Raw genomic sequence first — 17,587 nt, 5'->3', positions numbered from 1 at the left:
TGTGGAATGAGTGAGCGTATGAAAATGAATTACTAAAGACGGCTGAAAGTCCATAAACCTGGATCTAGGCAAACCAGAAAGACTACCACTCCTAAACATTTTTTTTCCCTGGATATAATGGCACACAACTGTGATACCAACACTAGGGTGGTGAGAACAGGGGGATCAGAAGTTCAAGGCCAGCCTTTGTTACATGAGACCCTGTCTCAGAAAACCAAAATAGTGAGCTTTCATATATATTGTACTTCTGAGACAGGGTCTCACTATGTGGTGCTGGCTGGCCTGGGATTTACTAGGTAGACCAGGCTGGCCTTGTACTCACTAGGTAGCCCAGGCTGGCCTTGAACTCACTAGGTAGCCCAGGCTAGTCTTGAACTTGCAGTGATCCTCTTGCTTTAGCCATCCAAGTGCCTGGCTTACACACTACAGCTCTTGGTTTTTAAATTTTTATTTTATTTTGTTTATTTATTTATTTAGTTAGTGTGTGTGTGTGTGTGTGTGTGTGTTTTAAGACAGGGTTTCTCTATGTAGCCTTGGCTGTCCTAGTACTCACTCTGTAGGTCAGGCTGGCCTTAAAATCACAGAGATCCGCTTGTCTCTGCTTCCTGAGTCCTGGGATTAAAGGCGTTCGTCACCACACCCAGCTAAATTTTTATTTTTAATTATGTGTATGTGTCTGGGTATGTGCCTGTAAGTACAGATGCTCTGGGAGGCCAGAGCAGGGTGCTGGATTCCCTGGGGTTGGAGTTACAGGTAGCTGTACACTTCCCAGTGGATGCTGGGAATGGAACATTGAAAGTGGAGCAAGTGATCTTAACTGCAGACTCTTTTTCAGCCTGCAACTTTAGTTCTTAAAGACAAAGCCTGGCTCCTATTTACAGAACCTTGCCCAGACCACCTCTGGAAAGACAGTATTAACTACTAACTGTGAACATGAAATGCATGTTCATTCAGTCCTTACAACTTTGCTTTCAGGTGTGTATTATTATTATTATTACTACTACCATTTTATAGAAAAACAGGCTCACAGAAGCTACACCCCAAGATCATACAGCTAGCTAAATGTGGAATCTAGACCTGCATGCCTCCAAAGTGCACACCTTTTTTTTTTTTTTGTTGTTGTTGTTTGTTTGTTTGTCTGTGTAGTTTTGGTGCCTGTCCTGGATCTCACTCTGTAGACCAGGCTGACCTCAAACTCACAGAGATCCTCCCGCCTCTGCCTCCCGAGTGCTGGGATTAAAGGCGTGTGTTACCGCTGCCCTGCTAGGGCACACTCTTAATTGCTAACTTACATTGTCCTCCAAGAGGCAGAATACCTAGAGAAAGCTAGCCTGTCAGTCCCTAGGGTCATTAGCCTGAGTGAAATCACACCACACAGGCAGCAACAAACACGGAAGCCTTCTGAGGAAGGAACAGGATGCTATATAAAACTGCCAAGTTGTTCAGCAAACCTTTCCAGAGCACTGCTTTATTCTGATCTGGTGTTGAATGCTAGATGCTGAAGTCCAAACACGAGTAAGCCAAGTAAGCAGGCAGACACACATAAACAGAAGTGTACCAAACAGCCATGTAGTAAAGTATAGAGAAGCATGGACAGGGTGCTGTGAGCACTTCGGAAGTCCTTTTCCTATAGAAGGAGGCCTCCTGACGGACAATGGTTCCTCAGGTCAGTGGTACAGAAGATCAGGGAAAGGATGGAGAGGCAGAGACCACAAGCATGGAGTCATGAAGGAAGGACACAGTTTGAAGATCTACATACACTCTGGTGTGATTAGAACTCAAAGTGTGAATCAAGCAAGGATGGGAAATCACTGGGAAGAGAGCCAACGTGTCTTGCACAGGACTTGGCCTCCATTTAGACAGGAGTGGGAAGCTGACTGCAGGTTTTAGGGAGAGATGGTACTACACATTTTTGCTTTTTGTAAAGCCCTCTGGTAGCAATGTTCCAAATGAATGGAAGGGAACGACCTAGGGAGTTCTCTTATCTGTCTAGGCATGAACTTACACGCAATCAGACACAACAGTAATTAACCGAGTGTGTACGTTTAACATCAGTTGGGTGAGTGTGCATAAGCTGTTGAGAGAGAACAGTGTTTTCATCAGTGTTCATCACCTCTCCCTAGAAATATAATAGTTCACACTCAATCCCAGGAAATTTGGTGAACAAAGTTTGATGAGAAGAAAAAATGTGACAGTGTTCTGGGTGGTCGTTTCTCTGTGTATCACATATGGCATAATTTTGCATTTACAAGCTTTCCAGTATCTTCACAATCACATTCCCCTCCAACACTTGCAAAGGTAAAGAAATAGGTTTTTACTCTTATCTATATTATTTTAGGCCCCTACATTTCTAGACATCACTTCTGAAATGAGCATGACTAATCTTCAGCGTATGTGTGAGGACAGAAACACGCGGGGGTCAGCATCTGTTCCGTGGGGGTTCGAAGAGGATGGTGATACTAGCCCAAAGCATATTGTCAGGTGAGCAGCAGGGAAACTTTTGGAAGTGGGCAAATTTCAAGAGACCGGGAAATAGAGGTTTCAGGTACTTTGAGTATGTCCAATGCAGGTGTTAGGTTTCTCTGTGGGGAAATGCTCTTTTGGAGAATTAATTTGACTCCCGAGGGCTTCCAACTGCATGGACGCTGCGTCTTGTGAGAAAGGTACCCGGCTGTCAAAGTGAAGTGCGCAGAGGCCTTGGTCTGGCTGTTGGGAAGGGGGCATGGAGGCAGGAATGGGGTGCCGGTCTGGCCTTAGGTATAGGGGGTGGAGGCGGGAGAGCGAGGCGCGCGGGAGAGTTGGGGAGGGCTAGGCTGAGGGTCTGGATGGGGACACTTAGCATCGTGGTGATGAGGGGAGCAGGCTGTGGGGGCCTCTTACCTTTGCGGGCCTTGTCTCCGGGAATGTTCTGAGCCCTCAGCCGCTGGTCCAGGACATAGAGCATCTCCCCGCCCAAGTTCAAAAAGAGCAGCGGCAGAGTCCGCACCGACATGATGGAGGAAACCCGCAGGGCAGGTGAAGGAAGAGCCCCAGGGTTAGATTTAGCAGCCTGGAGGCCCCTCCGCGTCCCATAGTCCGGTTGCTGGGGCAACGCCGCGGACCGGAAAGAAGAACCAATCAGAGGGCGGTTTGATGAGAGGTGGCCCAAGAGCGGGGGCTCATTGGGCTAGGTGACAAAGACCGCTTCAGGGGATTGGTCCGAATGCGTGCGCGACGTTGGCCTCCGGGGAGCGCTGGTTTTGAGTTTTCCATCGGAGCCTTCAAGTGCCACGATCCTTCCCGACAGCCTCGCATGGTGTGTCGCAGCATAGCCAGGCCCCAGTCTTACCGTGGATGAACAAGGAAAGTCAGCCCCAGCTCTGGGAGCCGCCTGCCCGGTCCAGAGTCTCGACCCGCTGTGCTGTTCCGGGCAGATTTGTCAGCATTCTCCCAGAGATGCTCAGAGAAACCTGTGAGATCACGGCAAGCGCCACGAAGACACCCTAAGTTATACCAGTCCCTCATCTCGATGAGTTATATCATTTGTATTTCCTTCCTAAATCCTCCCGGAAGCGATGCCACACCGGATTTCCTACTCAGTGGAGCAACGCGGCCGGGCCCTCCTAGCGGCTTAAGCAGGCTCCGCACACCGTTCTCCACCCTCCGCTCCAGGATTAGGTTTGGCTGGTTCTTTTCAGTGGATCCCAGTAGATTTCAGTGTTTCTGCTAATCATTTCCCCCTCCAGCCACAGCAGTCTTGAGTTTTGGCTCCCGCATCCACCTTTCTGGGTCCTATTAATAATCAGTCACCAAATTCTTTTTCTCATATAATCTTTCTTTTCTCAGGTTTATCCCTTTATTTCCCTTTCTGTATTCCTATGTTCCTTCGAATCACTGCTTTGTGCAGCACTTAAAAATCACTTAAAAACAGCACGTTCCAGACTGAACGGTGGTGGCGCACACCTTTAATCACAGCACTTAGGAGGCAGAGGCAGGCGCATCTTCGTGAGTTCGAGACCATCCTGGTTTACAGAGTTAGTTCTAGGGCAGCCAAGGCTACACAAAGTAAACCCTGTCTCAAAAAGCAAACAAACAAAAATAACAACAAACCCCCTCCCAGCACATTGGTGGCTTCCTCCTTCTGGCATCCTCCTAGTCGGTTTCCTTGCCTCTTAGCAGCCAAGCTTTTTGAAACCATATCGTACAACTTGAGCTTCTGACACCCCAGTCCCACCTGTAATAAACATCTGTATCTTATGCTGAGCCTCCATGCATTGTTATCAGCCCAGCTCCCAAAAGTATTTGAAGTTTTGTCAAAACAGACTCTGTTTCTTTCCCCTCTGTGTTAGGCAGTATATGGACTTTGGAATCAAGACTGAGCTAGGAGCCAGGCTTGGTGACACAGGCCTTTGGTCCCAGCACTTTGTACGTAGAGTCCAGCCTGGTCTACATAGCAAGTTCCAGGACAGTCAGGCCTGTGACTTTGTCTTAAAAAACAAAAAACAACAGCTGGGCGGTGGTGGCACATGCCTATAATCCCAGCACTCGGGAGGCAGAGCCAGGCGGATCTCGGTGAGTTCGAGGCCAGCCTGGTCTACCAAGTGAGTTCCAGGAAAGGCGCAAAGCTACACAAAGAAACCCTGTCTCGAAAAACCAAACAACAACAACAAAAAACAAAACAAAACTAGAGGGAGCTAGGTTTGAACCCTAATTAACTTGTGAATTTGGACACGTTGCCTAAGCTTGCTGAGCCTGTCTTCAATAGGAAGACAAGTAGGTCAGGTGCGGTGGCACACACTTTTAATCCCAGCACACGGGAGACAGTGGCAGGTGGATCTCTGTGAGTTTGAGGACAGCCAGGGCTACACAGAGAAACCCTGTCTCGAAAGACCTAAAAAACGAAACAAAACAAAAAATATGAAGATGAATTGTGTGGTTATCCCCTCCAGGAGCAGTAGGAAGGCCTTAATGAAATGGGCCTGGGGTGGACTAGAGGTCCAGTGCTACAGGACCAAGTGCCAACCTCTCAGGCGACTGAGGGGTAAAGGAGAAGAGGGGCACACTGGGGGATCGGGCCGCAGGAAAGGCAGTTTTAATGTGCCACCCCCACCCGGCTTCATCTTCACTTCTGAGTCTTTCTACCCACTCACCTTCCCCTTCATCTCAAGGGGCTCCTGTGCCCTGGGAGTCGTTTTTCCTGACATGGCCAATTTTCCTTTTACATTGCTTCCTGGTCAATATAAACTCTTGGAGAGGGGCTGGAGAGATGGCTCAGTGGTTAAGAGCATTGGCTGCTCTACCAGAGGACCTGGGTTCAATTTCTATCAACGACATGGCAGCTCACAGCTGTCTTTAACTCCAGTCCCAGGGGATCTGACACCTTCACACCAATGCACATAAAATAAAATTAAATAACTGGTCTCATACTAGCTAGTTATGCAACCAAGGATGACCTTGAAATGATATTCTTGCCTTTCCCAAGTGTTGGAATTGCAGTCATTCAAACGCCACAGCCCAGTATCTCCAGGAAATTACACACCCAAGGCTTCAGCCACCTGGCAGCTCCTAAACTGCTCTGGTTCAGGTCTCAGCCTTCATCTTCCACCTGTTCTTTGGTAGTAGCACTTTAACATATTTTTCTCTTTGTAGGGTTTTCCTTCTCAGAATGAGGTCCAAAGTTCTTTCTTCAGTATGATGAACTCCTAGGCTGAAGCCCTATGTTACAATATTTAATTCTGAGTCCCACTGTCCCTGAATCTAGAAACCTAGATTTCTTTCCCTTTTAACTTGCAGTTCCTTCAGCCTAGATGCCATTTCTCTCTGCCCTGTAAACTCCTCTGCTGTGGAATAATCCTGTACACTGTGTAGATTACGCTGTTGTTGGTTTAATAAAAAAGCTGATGGGCCAATAGCTTTTTTGGCCCAATAAGGTTGGGCAGGAAAACCAGACTACGGACACCAGGAAGAAGGAGGAGGAGGAGAGTCACCAGGAGATGCAGAGGGAACACATGCTGCAGGACAGGTAAAGCCACACACCACATGGCAATATGTAGATTATTGGAAATGGGTTAATTTAAGTTGTAAGAGCTAGTTAGTAACAAGCCTAAGGTATTGGCTGAGCATTTAAAATTAAGTCTCCATGTAGGTTATTTGGGAACTGGTAGGCAGGAAAGAAAGGTCTGTCTACACTCCTCCTCAACCTTTGGGACCCAGTCAGGTAGAGATCTCCTACAGCTGCCCTCCTGCCCTGCCAGCATTACCTCTCTGAAACACACCCCATGACATGTTTTTATGACTGCATCCACTGGGTGATAGGCGGAACTCTGCCTCTGAGATCCCAGGGCCAAATGAAAAGAAGGCATCTTCCATCACTCTCCAAGCAGAACGAACTTTATTAGTTTTCTTTGGTCACCTCTTATAGGGTTTGGGAAGGCTTCTCTGGCACCCCCTGGCTGTTTTGTTTTTTGGCAGCCACTGCAGCAGCTTTTAAGGCCCTTCTTTGCTTCTTCCGCTTCTGCACCTCCTGGAAAACCTGGTGGTTGAAAGGGGATAGGAGGGGTTGGGGATTTAGCAAGTGCAAGGCCCTGGGTTTGGTCCTCAGCTCCGACAAAAAAAAAAAAAAAAAAAAAAGGGGATAGGAAAAGGCTTTCTAATTTTACACAAAACCTCAGGTTTGGCGCAGGTCTGTGGGAACTCTCTGATGGAACCCCATTCTTTCTCCATGTGCTGGTGACCTGGGCCAGTTCTAAGCCATGGTCAGAAACAGACAACTTCTCCCTTCTACTCTTCACCCCGGTCCGGGGAGACCGAACAAAGCAACCGACCCTATTGATTCATACCCGAGTGCACAGGGCCTTCTTGGCAAGGATGCGGCGGTGGACCTTCTGGAAGTGCAGAGGGGGTAAGGTATACTCCACCCCCAGCTCTCTGCACGCCTTCTCGAAGACATCATAGTTGGTCTGCCGGAGGAGTTTGAGCATCTTTTTCCTTTGGTCGATGCTCATCAGCAGATGGCGTTTGTGGGCTTTGTCCTATAGAAGAATCTGCATTACTATTATTATTTGTTGTTTTAAGACAAGGTCTCACTCTGTGGCCCAGGCTGGCCTCAAACACATGGCAATTCTCCTGCCTCAGCATCCTGGTTGCTGGGATGACAGGCCTAGGCCACCATACTCATTACTCTTAATTTTAGTGTTCTATAAGTATTAACAGTGTTTACCGTTAACGAGGTATGGTCATTTCATTGACCCATCCCAACAATCTCGTGCAAACATTACTGCAGTTCTGCAGGAGATGCTGTCAATGTACATAGTTACAGACAGGAAAATAAAGGCTTGAGCTTAGGTAACGTTCAACAGCTCTTCAGACTGTGGGCCCTGAGGTCAAGTCTTCAGTCTGGGTCTATTGGCTGGTCTGACTCCAATCTCACACTCTCCCCTGTACTATCCACTCAGCTTCTCTGGCACTTAGCAGATTGTCAGCTTGAGTAGGGAGAAACAGGACCTTACTCTCTATTCCAGGTCCTGCTCCGTGAGGGGCCTCTGCAGTGGAGCTGGGATTCTACACCTCAAGTGAGCAAAACTGATTTCCGAAGAGCATATTCAACCAGCTCCTGGGAGTACTCAAGGCTAGACCAGTCTGTGTTCATAATTACATACTTATTAAAAACCACAAGCAGTTCGGTGTGATGGCACAGACCCTGTAATTTAGCTCTCAGGCAGCTGAAGCAAAAGGATGGAAATTCAAAGTCAGCCTGGACAGCACAGGGACCAAAACCAATGGCGATTTCCTACTTCTGGCAGCTACTGCATTGAGTGCTTAAGAACATGGGGCCCTTGGCAAGACTGCTTCATTCCAAGTGTCAGGCATCACTTCTAACAGTGTCCCTTGAGGAATAATGTCACTCCATGGCAAGACTGCTCCTCTGGAAGATTCGAAAGACACAGTCCCAGGTTCCCAAGAGATGATGTGAAGAGCCTAGAGAAGTGCTGTGCACCATATTAATTCTTGTAATCCTTGCAATCCTGTGGCAGGAGTCCTACTTTACAGATGTAACAGGCTCACACCAATAAGCTTCCCAAAGTCACAGCGACTTTAAGTAGAAGTAACAGCTAGGATCTGAACAGGTCAACCTGACTATCCATGCATTCAACAGATATTTATTAAGCACCCACTATGTGTCCAATGTGACCATAGTCTACAGTTTGTTTTCTTGACCACTGACGACTCTCAGCAGAGTTCTGTAAGGCTCCCTTTGTCCCTCTAAAGGCAGGAGGGGAGTGTTTTCCTACTGGGGTTGAGATGTCAGTCATTGGCGTCTTACTCCCAGACTCCTCTCCCCCAGGCTACTGTGGTTTGGCTGTGAGTGAAGCCCAGGGCTTACCTTTCGATGTTTCTGCATATGTTCTTCATAACTGCGGATCTTGACAGTCAGGGCAACAACTGAAACCACAAACCACAGAGGATGAGAGCTGGGCACAGAGGAAGGAAGTACCCAGGCCCACCTCATGTTTTAAGAACCAAAGAAACAACAATCACCAATGCTTTTGTATAGCTTTCTAAATTCCAAAGCACTCTGAATTGCAAGATCTCAAAAGACTTGGATTATCTTTCTACTAGAAAAGCAAGCTCAAGAAAAGGAAATGACTTAATTCATAAAGGTCATTATCCACCATAGCAAACAGCATTGTGTATGTGGTGGTGGTGGTGGGTGGTGGTAGGGTAGTGGGAGAAAATGGTTGACACAAAGTCTCACTATGAGGCTCAATCTGACCTTACACTTGCTATGTAGCCCAGACTGAACTTGTAATCCTTCTGCCTCTGCCTACTTTACCTGGAATTGTGGGTGTGTGCCACTATGCCTGGCTGGTAAACAGCACTCTCAATGGCAAAAATTTAGTCCTATTTTTGACACTGTGATACAGTGTTTTCATGTACAAAGCTCATGCCTGAGAACAGTGCCATTCAGCCACAAAAATGACAGAGACACAGGCAGGTGGGTCTCCGTGAGCTGTCGACACCGCAAGTTTCAGGCCAGGTGGGGCTACACAGGAAGACAATGTCTAAAACAATGGCTGTCAATCTGTGGGTCTCAACCCCTTTGGGGGACACCTATCAGATATCCTGCATAGCAGATATTTACATTGCGATCATGTCAGTGGCAGAATCAGTTATGAAGTAGCAACCACAACATGAGGAACTGTAACAGAGGGTTGCAACATTAGGAAGGCTGAGAACCACTGGTCTAAAAGGAAAGAGACAAAGACCCTAAAAACAACAACAAAACCAGAAACCCGTCAATGTTTTCACTAAGCTTATGATTTTGTGTTGAGTTGGGCTGCATTCATAGCTACATGCGGCCTGCAGGCCACAGTTTGAACATACTAGCAAGAGCATTAAATTCAGGAATTAACTCTAGCATACAATCACAGTTAATGACTCACCACTCTACTAGAGATCTCAGCCAGCACATTAAGATAAGATTCTAGGACTGGAGAGATGGCTCAGAGGTTAAGAGCACCGACTGCTCTTCCAGAGGTCCTGAGTTCAATGCCCAGCACCCACATGGTGGCTCACAACCATCTGTAATGAGATCTGGCACCCTCCTCTGTGTACATAATAAATGAATCTTAAAAAAAAGATAAGATTCTAAAACTGTCAAGAGGGTCCAGAAGGTGGCTGAGTGGGTAAAGATGATGTGGCACACACTTGACACCTGAGTTCACTTCCTGGAGTCCATGGTGGGAGAAGGAATGGATTTCTGAAAACTGTCCTCTGATCTCCACACCCTCACAGGTCATATACTTACACACACAATAATAATAATAATAATAATAAATAAACTGAAAATATACTATTTTTCTGTGCTTTCATTATTAAGTTTTTAGAACTAAAACTTCTCAGAGGACTGGAGAGGTGGTGTACGGTTAAGAATAGCTGCTATTCCAGAGGACCCAAGTGCGGTTCCCAGTACATGGTGGCTCATAACCGTCTGTAACTACAGCTCCAGGAGATCTGAAGCCTTTTTCTGACTTCTGCTGACATCAGGCACACACATAGTGTAGACACACATGCAGGCAGACACCCATACACATTAACAAAATAGATTTTTAAAAAGTGAATGGGGCACGAAGAGGGAAGGGGTACTAAACGCTGTAACGTAGGATATGGCTAGGTAAGGAAACATGCAGAGACTTCACTAGGCCACTAATTCACCCCACTGCTGTCCCGTGGTTCAAAAGGCTTTCACTCATGTCTAAGGAGGGCTATTGCCAATTCCATCTGGAAACTAACAGGAACATGGAAATGTTCAAGCCAATGGGCATAACAGCACTCCACAGATGTGAGTCTCACTGTTACTAGCCTAATCTTTTGTTTCCGGAGTGTGTTCATATTCTCTAGATTCTCAAGTCTTGCTACAAAGTAGGACACACAGTCTTCTGCCCTGTCCCCCGCTAGCTTCATCTTCAGAGTGGGAAGCAGGGACCCTAGAGAAGATAGGTGACCTATGTGATTTCACACAGAGCAATGGGCAGAACACAGCGGATGACTCAGCATCACTGTCTTTGGGATCCAGAGTTCCAGTCCATCATATCTCTTCCCTTTCCAAGCCACATCAAGAGCCCTAGACGAGGTACCAGCTAGCAGACTCCTTTGTACCTCCACTTCCAAGGGCCCCTGGACCAACCTCGAGCCTCCAAGGTTCTGGAATCCTCAGGGTTTTCTGAAATCTTGTTCATCCATTGTTCTTGTTTGATTTTCAACTTCTCTTTCTGTTGAAGACAGAAATTGGGAGAAATCTGTGTGGTTTATGATTCTTGAAGGACTAACCTTCCTGACTGGAAGGCTGCAGTTATGTGAGGCCAGAGCTTACTATATTCACTAAGGCCTTGGCCAACCACATGGCTACGCATATCCTCATGTGCCCAAGGTCAAAAATAGAAATAAGAGAAATAGTTTGTTGGCTTAATGTCCTTAAAATCTGCTTACTCATTCATGTACACATCTGGGGTGGTCTGAGTAAGAATGGCCCCCCTAGATCTTGTACTTGAATGCTCGGTCACCAGGGAGTAGCACTACCTGAGAAGGATTAGGAGGCGTGGCCTTGTTGGAGGAAGTGTGTCACTGGGGGTGGACTTTGGACTTTCAAAAGCCAAGCCAGTCCCAGTGTCTCTCTTTGCCTATGGATTGGGATGTAGTTCTCAGCTACTGTTCCAGTGTCTACATGCATGCCACCATGTTTCCTACCGTGACGATAATGGACTAGACCTCTGAAACTGCAAGCCAGCCCCAAATTAAATGCTTACTTTCATAAGAGTTGCCTTGGTCACAGTGTCTCCTCACAAAGACAAACTAAAATAGTGCCTAAGATGACATCTTTACTGTGCACCTATTTATTAGATGTCAGAGGCACAATGGAGGAGCAAAACTCTCTCTTCACGGTGCTTACGTTGGAGAGAGACTGACAGTGGGAGAAACGTTCTAACTGGGGAAGCCTGAGGTGTAGGGATGGAAGGAGCTCCCAGGGGGAAGACTGAGGGAGGCCAAGACTTAGGGTAGCACAAGTACTCACCTTGTTGGCCATTTCTAAAGACAGGATTCTTTTCACAACATCATCAACCCTGCGGAAAAAAGACAGCAATGAGACAAGTACTAGGAAGGGAAAGAAATGTTTTTCTCTTCAAAAATTTATGTATTTGTATGTGTGTAGGTGTCTGTGGAGGCCAGAAGAAGATGTGTGACCCCTGGAGCTCTGAGTTATAGGTGATTTTGAGCTGTCTGGCATGGGTGCTGGGAATAAAACTCCTGTCCTCTGGATGAGCAGCAACACTCACTGCTGAGCCATCCAGCTAGTCTAACCACGAGCCGTTTAAACTAGTTGACAGTAGTTTAAAAGGGAAGAATGGCAGAGTAATACTTTATCTTAAAAGGTGGTGGCCCTGGAGAGATGGCTCAGTAGTTAAGGGCACTTGTAGCTCTTGCAGAAGACCCAAGTTCAGTTTCCAGTCCCCGCTTGGTGGCTTATAATCATACATAACTCCAGTCCCAGGAGATCCAATGCCCTCTTCTGACTGCTGTATGTACCAGGCACACATGTGGCACACAAACATATATGTGGGCAAAACATAGACATAAATAAATCTAAAAAAAAAAAAAAAGGAAACAAAAACCAAAAGTATCACGAACGGGGCTGGTCAGATGTCTAAAGGTGCTGTGTAAGCCTGGGCAAGCCTGAGCACTGGAACCACAAAGCTGTAGAGGAGAACTGACTCCACAGAGTTGTCCTCCGATTTCCATGTGACCTTGGTAGCTATCCTCTCCTCTCCCATCATGTACACACACACACACACACACACACACACACACACACACACACACACACACACACATCATAAATTAAAAAAAAAAAAGCAGGGGGAAGGACTGGAAAGATGGTTCAGTGGTTAAGAGCACTTGATCTAGCAAAGGGTCAGTGCTTGGTTCCTAGTACCCACATCAGTTGGCTCACATACTCCTTGGTTCCAACTCCAGGAAATCCAATGCCACCTTCTGGACCCTGTGGGCACTCACACATATGGACACACATGCTGACACACACATGCACATAAATAAAAATAAATTGTTACGGAGAGTTATAAAGCAAGAACAAATGACAGTTACTTCTACAAGAAATGCAGCTCTCCAGAAGTGGGCAGTCATTTCTCAGGGATTCAAAGGCAACATGGCTCTCTGGTTTGTTGGGCTGAAGACAGCACCAGACAATTGGGTCTGTTGGCTTGAGTGTTCTGGATTTGTCTTGGGGAAGGCAAAGGGAGGATTTGCACCTTAGTTGGACACAGCCAGATTGCACAGTAGGCAAGACAATCTGTCAGCTTGAGATTCAAGTGCTAGCTCTATCTCTTAGATACTTAAAACAGAGCATGTCTAACTCTGTACAAATAGGACACAATTTCTTCTCTCACAGGGCTCGTGTGAGGTCAAGAGAAGAGAGATTTCTATCAAGTAGAATCTACCGGTAGAGCACGTTAGTTCTTTGGCATCTGTTGGTGCAAGGTCTTTACTCAGTGTACCAGGAAGAAAAGGGCAGTTGAGCTCTATGAGCATTGGCTGCCCCAGCTGCCCACCCGAGCCCACCATACCTGGGGTCCTTCCCAGTGCTCACCACACCCAGGGCTCCACATAATCAAGCCTCAAGTACAACAGGCCAAGTCTTTAAGTCACCCTTTCCCCGCTCCCTGCCCATCCTCCCAGGATCCCTGTGTCCTCAAGTAGGGTTTCTTCCTGCTTACTTCTCCATTCTGGGGATGATGTCCTTGTATTCTTTGATGAATGTGGAAGGGGGTGGCTCATCATCTTGGCTGGGCTGGACTGTCAAACACAGGAATGGAATGGAAAACAGGGTTAACTCTCACTCTCCCAGGCTCCCCTCTTCTCATCCACTTACCAAATCTGTGAGAAATGCCTAGGGTCTCAACAAGGTAACAGACGTATCTAAGCCAGTTTCTCCTCTGCAAGCCCTGTGGGCACCCTGCTCTCCTATTTCATGTTGCAAACAGATGGCCTTCAAAGGATGTGTTCTGTGCCTGAACTTCTCACAAACTCACTTGCTTTTTACAGTGATCAGATGCCACAATGGGACAGGTTCTCCCATGGACAGGAGTGAGCTTGGCTTCCTTTGAATCACTTAATTCCCAGTCTGGTCCATGGTCTGGCCTAGAATAAGACTTAACAAAGCTTGTGGGTTGACTACATGAATGAAATAAAGGGGCAGAGAAAATGCAGGTAGCTTTGGGGGAATGCCAGTATCGAGTACCGATGACCAGAAGCTCAGCTTTGGTGTGTGCAGCATCCCTACTGTGTCCGTGGAGTCCAAACCCAGTCCAGCCCAACCAAGATGATTATCCTGTTTAGTCCGACTCTGTTCTGCCACTCTGTAAAGGACACTAGCTGCGGTAAATACTACTGCACCTTACAATTTACTGAGCACAGGGCTAAGGGTGTTTTTCAAACGTGATCATGATTGAATCCTAATAACATTTGTTGGTTGGAGGGCCCTAAGGCATACTAACTTGGGATGGGAAACTACACCCTTCAAGTCAGAATGGCGGATAAAAAGCGCTCCACTCTAGGAAGGTCTGGTGTTGCCAGCCAAGACCTCAATCGTTTCCACTAATATTCCACTACCACCTCCTCGTACACCCTATAAACGAAGACTTCTGGCCTAGGGCTCTATATGACATGGATGTAGGGGGTCTTCTGGCCTGCCCCCTGTGCACCACCTCTGTCCCTTTGTCCACCCCGAGCTTTCCAAGCGGTCTCTCTTCTGCGTCAAGTCTCAGCCCAAGTCCTCCTACCTGGTTTCTGGATGGCGTATGCGCGGACGGCCTGCAGGAGACCTATGCAGAACAGAGAGAGCTGAGACTCATTTCCTCCGCAGCCCAGCAGGACCCGTCTACCACGGACTGTGGGCACCTGCACCTAACTGCGCCCTAGTTCCCTCTCTCCCACTTGGTCACTCCTTTCCTAGCCACCACCCTTTGTTTCTCATCCTGCCACTGCCTTTCTCCGGGTGCCTGGTGTCCTCCATCTTCGCCCAGCCCCAAGGCCCCCCGGCCCGGCGGCTCACTCGGAGGCTGCAGGCCGCAGCGTGCTAAGGCCAGACTGGCGCTTCCTCCGCCCCGCAGCGCAGACACTGGAGCCTGTGCCACTGCATGGGCACGAACGGAGCCTAGCGAGCGCCACGCCGCCCGCAGCATGGTGACTCCTAACCCCGCGGGCCCGCGCCGCCACTGACCCCGCTGCGGTGGCGCTAAGTTACATGGGCGCAGCCATGACGGTTCAGGCTCGACCAATCGAGGTTAGCGCTCGACCAAAGCAACCGAGGCCTGAGCGAATGGATTGGTCGGGAGTGCGGAGGAACTGGGGTGGAGCTGGCAGGTTTGGCCTGGTGGGTGGCCTTGCTCTATGGCTACTGGCATAGCGCTCTGTGTAAACTCTAAAATGCCACTTATTGACCTTGCATCCGGTCTTAATCACTTCCTGAGTTCTTGACCTTAGGTCAGTGGTTCTCAGCCTATGGATAACGGCCCATGGGGTGGGTGTAGAACGACCCTTTCACAGGGGTCGCATATCAGATATCCTGCATATCAGATATTTATATTACGGTTCATGACAGTAGCAAAATTACACTTATGAAGTAGCAGCCAAAATAATTTTATGGTTAGGGTCACCATAGCATGAGGGATTGTATTAAAAGGTTGCAGCATTAGGACGGTTGAGAACAATTGCCTAGGCTCTAGGTTTTTTTTTTTTTTTTTTTTTTTTTTTTTTTTTTTTTTTTTGGGGGGGGGGCGTTCTGTGGAACTGGCCATACCCTTCCCAGAGGTTAATATTCTTTCTCATCCCTCCTTCCCTGGAGTCAGGGGCCCTGTAAGAACCCCCAGGTTCCAGCCTTCTTTGGGCGACTTTGTAGCCCAGTGACTAAGTAAGGATGGAGGTTTTGGAAGGGTACTGAGTGAGCGTTACTATGAGACCCTGTGGGCAAAGTCTACCTCTCTGGGTCACAGTGTTCTCAAACATCAAATGGGATGGTAATGTGTCTTTTAAGTTGTTCAACCTATAAACTGAGCCTATAAATTGTATACAAAACACATGGTTAAATAGTCGGCATTCAGGATTCAGTTAGCTGTGATAATAGGGATGTAAGGACACATATAAAGGAAAAGTTGGGGGTGTAGGGGAAAAGGGCCAAGGAAAGAACACCCTGCCTCTGACTTGACCCCAAACCTGAGACCAGGGCCAGAGGAAAGTAGACATAGACACAGGCAAGGTTTTTCTGAAAAGGACTCCAATAGCACAGGAAATAATCTCAAGAATTGTTGAGAGTGTGGTTACATGAAATTAAAATGACTTTGGGCAACTGGGGATGTAGTTTGGTTAGTAGAGTCTCTGCCTAGAATGCACAGTCCTGGGTTGGATCCTCAGCAGTACGTACAAATTAGGTGTAGTGCCATGTGCCTGTAATCCCAGCACTTTGGATTAGAAGTTGTTCAAGGTCATCTTTGGTGGTGGAGGCCAGCCTGGGCTACATGACACCCTGTCTCAAAAAGGGGTGGGGTCAGGGAAGATGCTTCAGCTGGTAAAGTGCCTGCTGTGCAGCCATGAGGAGCCAAGATCAGATTTTAGCAGTCCTGTAAAAGCCGGGCACACTGCCTATAATTCCAGTGTAGGGGTTCAGGGAGGCAGAGTAGATGAATCCCGGGAGCTCAGTGGCCAGCTAGTCCAGGTGAATCCAGGAGCTCCAGGTTCAGTGAGAGTCCCTGCTTACAAAGTGAGGTGAGGGCTGGAGAGATGAACACTTGTTACTGAAGGGACACAAGCCCACTCGAGCATGTGGCTCTGGCAGGCCTTGCCCTTCTCCCCCATTCCCTCTTCTTGCTAAAAACCGTTAGATTGCATTCCTAAAGCTAGCCTCCAAGGTCCATTCCTTTATTTGGCCACTTCCTCATCCTGAGGCTGACTACCAAGGTCCAGTTATTGGAAGTATTGAAGTTCAGCAATCAGAATCCCCCTTTGGCTCACCTAATTAATATGCCCAATTAAAATGAAACACTGAGCTGGGCAGTGGTGACGCTCGCCTTTAATTCCAGCATTCGGGAGGCAGAGCCAGGTAGATCTCTGTGAGTTTGAGGCCAGCCTAGTCTATAGAGCCAGATCCAGGACAAGAACCAAAACTACACAGAGAAACCCTGTCTTGAAAAACAAAAAACAAACAACCAACAACAACAACAACAACAAAAATTAAACATCTCATCCTAACACAGCATTTCCTATTTTACCTTTATAAACCTCCATTTGGCTATGGGCCATGTCTGTCTCTATTCAGAGGCCGTCCTTTGTCGTCCCCCCTTTCCCTTGTCCCCTTCCCCCTCATCCTCTATCTCTTTTACCACCACATCCCAGCCCATTCTAACACAGGCCTCCCTTCTTCTCCTCTTAATATTACACCTGCGCTGGGTAGCAGTGGCTCACGCCTTTAATCCCAGCACTCGGGAGGCAGAGCCAGGTGATCACTGTTCGAGGCCAGCCTATAGTTTACAGAGCGAGATCCAGGATAGGCACCAAAACTACTCAGAGAAACCCTGTCTTGAAACAAACAAACAAACAAACAAACAAACAAACAAACAAACAAAATTACACTTGCGAGGTCATTTGCTGCTGTTTCCTGCCTGAGTCAGAAAGCACCCACTTTCACTTTTCTTCCCACTTAATGAAGGATCTCTCTGTGAAAACAGGTGTTTGGGTGTGGTTTGTGCCTAATCTGGGGTCTGGAAGGGAGCCCCTGCTGTTTGGGGTCCTCTTCAGTTGCTCTAGCAGAGGACCTGGGTTTGTGTCCTAGCATGTGACAGTTCACAGCCTTCTGTACCTCTCCTTCCAAGGGATCTGACGCTCTATTCTCATCTCTGAAGGCACCAGGTGTGCATGTGGTGGTGCACATACATACATGTAGTCAAAACACTCATACATGTAAAATAAGTACATCTTAAAAAAAGTAAGCTGGATGGGCATGGTGGTGCATACCTTTAGTCACAGCACTTAAGATAGGTGG

The 17,587-nt window shown here is 47.5% G+C and overlaps 2 protein-coding genes across 3 annotated transcripts in view; both read right to left on the bottom strand.

The window, feature by feature from the left end:
• Oscp1 (organic solute carrier partner 1) overlaps nt 1–3,097 on the bottom strand; it is a 38,170-nt gene extending 35,073 nt beyond the window's left edge. The window contains exon 1 of one of the 2 annotated variants that reach the window (XM_076565060.1): nt 2,881–3,097. In XM_076565060.1, coding sequence (XP_076421175.1) covers nt 2,881–2,992 — 112 coding nt within the window. In that variant the 5' untranslated portion in view covers nt 2,993–3,097. The remainder of the gene's footprint in view (nt 1–2,880) is intronic. The other variant, XM_076565059.1, reaches the window with a different exon arrangement.
• A 3,250-nt stretch (nt 3,098–6,347) lies between these two features.
• Mrps15 (mitochondrial ribosomal protein S15) lies at nt 6,348–14,822 on the bottom strand. Its single transcript, XM_006980060.4, has 8 exons — nt 14,606–14,822; nt 14,334–14,375; nt 13,269–13,347; nt 11,552–11,600; nt 10,667–10,751; nt 8,363–8,421; nt 6,819–7,010; nt 6,348–6,511 (listed from the first exon to the last, which is right to left on the bottom strand). Exons 1-8 carry the CDS (start codon nt 14,733–14,735, stop codon nt 6,395–6,397), a joined length of 753 nt encoding a protein of 250 aa, XP_006980122.2. The 5' UTR covers nt 14,736–14,822; the 3' UTR covers nt 6,348–6,394.
• Nucleotides 14,823–17,587: the final 2,765 nt, after the last annotated feature.

Source organism: Peromyscus maniculatus, chromosome 2 (assembly GCF_049852395.1).
Source record: "Peromyscus maniculatus bairdii isolate BWxNUB_F1_BW_parent chromosome 2, HU_Pman_BW_mat_3.1, whole genome shotgun sequence".
Classification (NCBI taxonomy): Eukaryota; Metazoa; Chordata; class Mammalia; order Rodentia; family Cricetidae; genus Peromyscus; species Peromyscus maniculatus.
This window is presented reverse-complemented; position numbering and strand designations above follow the sequence as displayed.

Bases quoted from the DNA above. Each gene is read 5' to 3' on its own strand.
- Mrps15 (XM_006980060.4), bottom strand. From the start codon at position 14,735: ATGCTGCGGGCGGCGTGGCGCTCGCTAGGCTCCGTTCGTGCCCATGCA. The intron at 14,376-14,605 runs GTGAGCCGCCGG...TGTTCTGCATAG, and splicing joins CTGCGGCCTGCAGCCTCCGA to GTCTCCTGCAGGCCGTCCGC. The intron at 7,011-8,362 runs GTAAGCCCTGGG...ATTCTTCTATAG, and splicing joins ATATGCAGAAACATCGAAAG to GACAAAGCCCACAAACGCCA.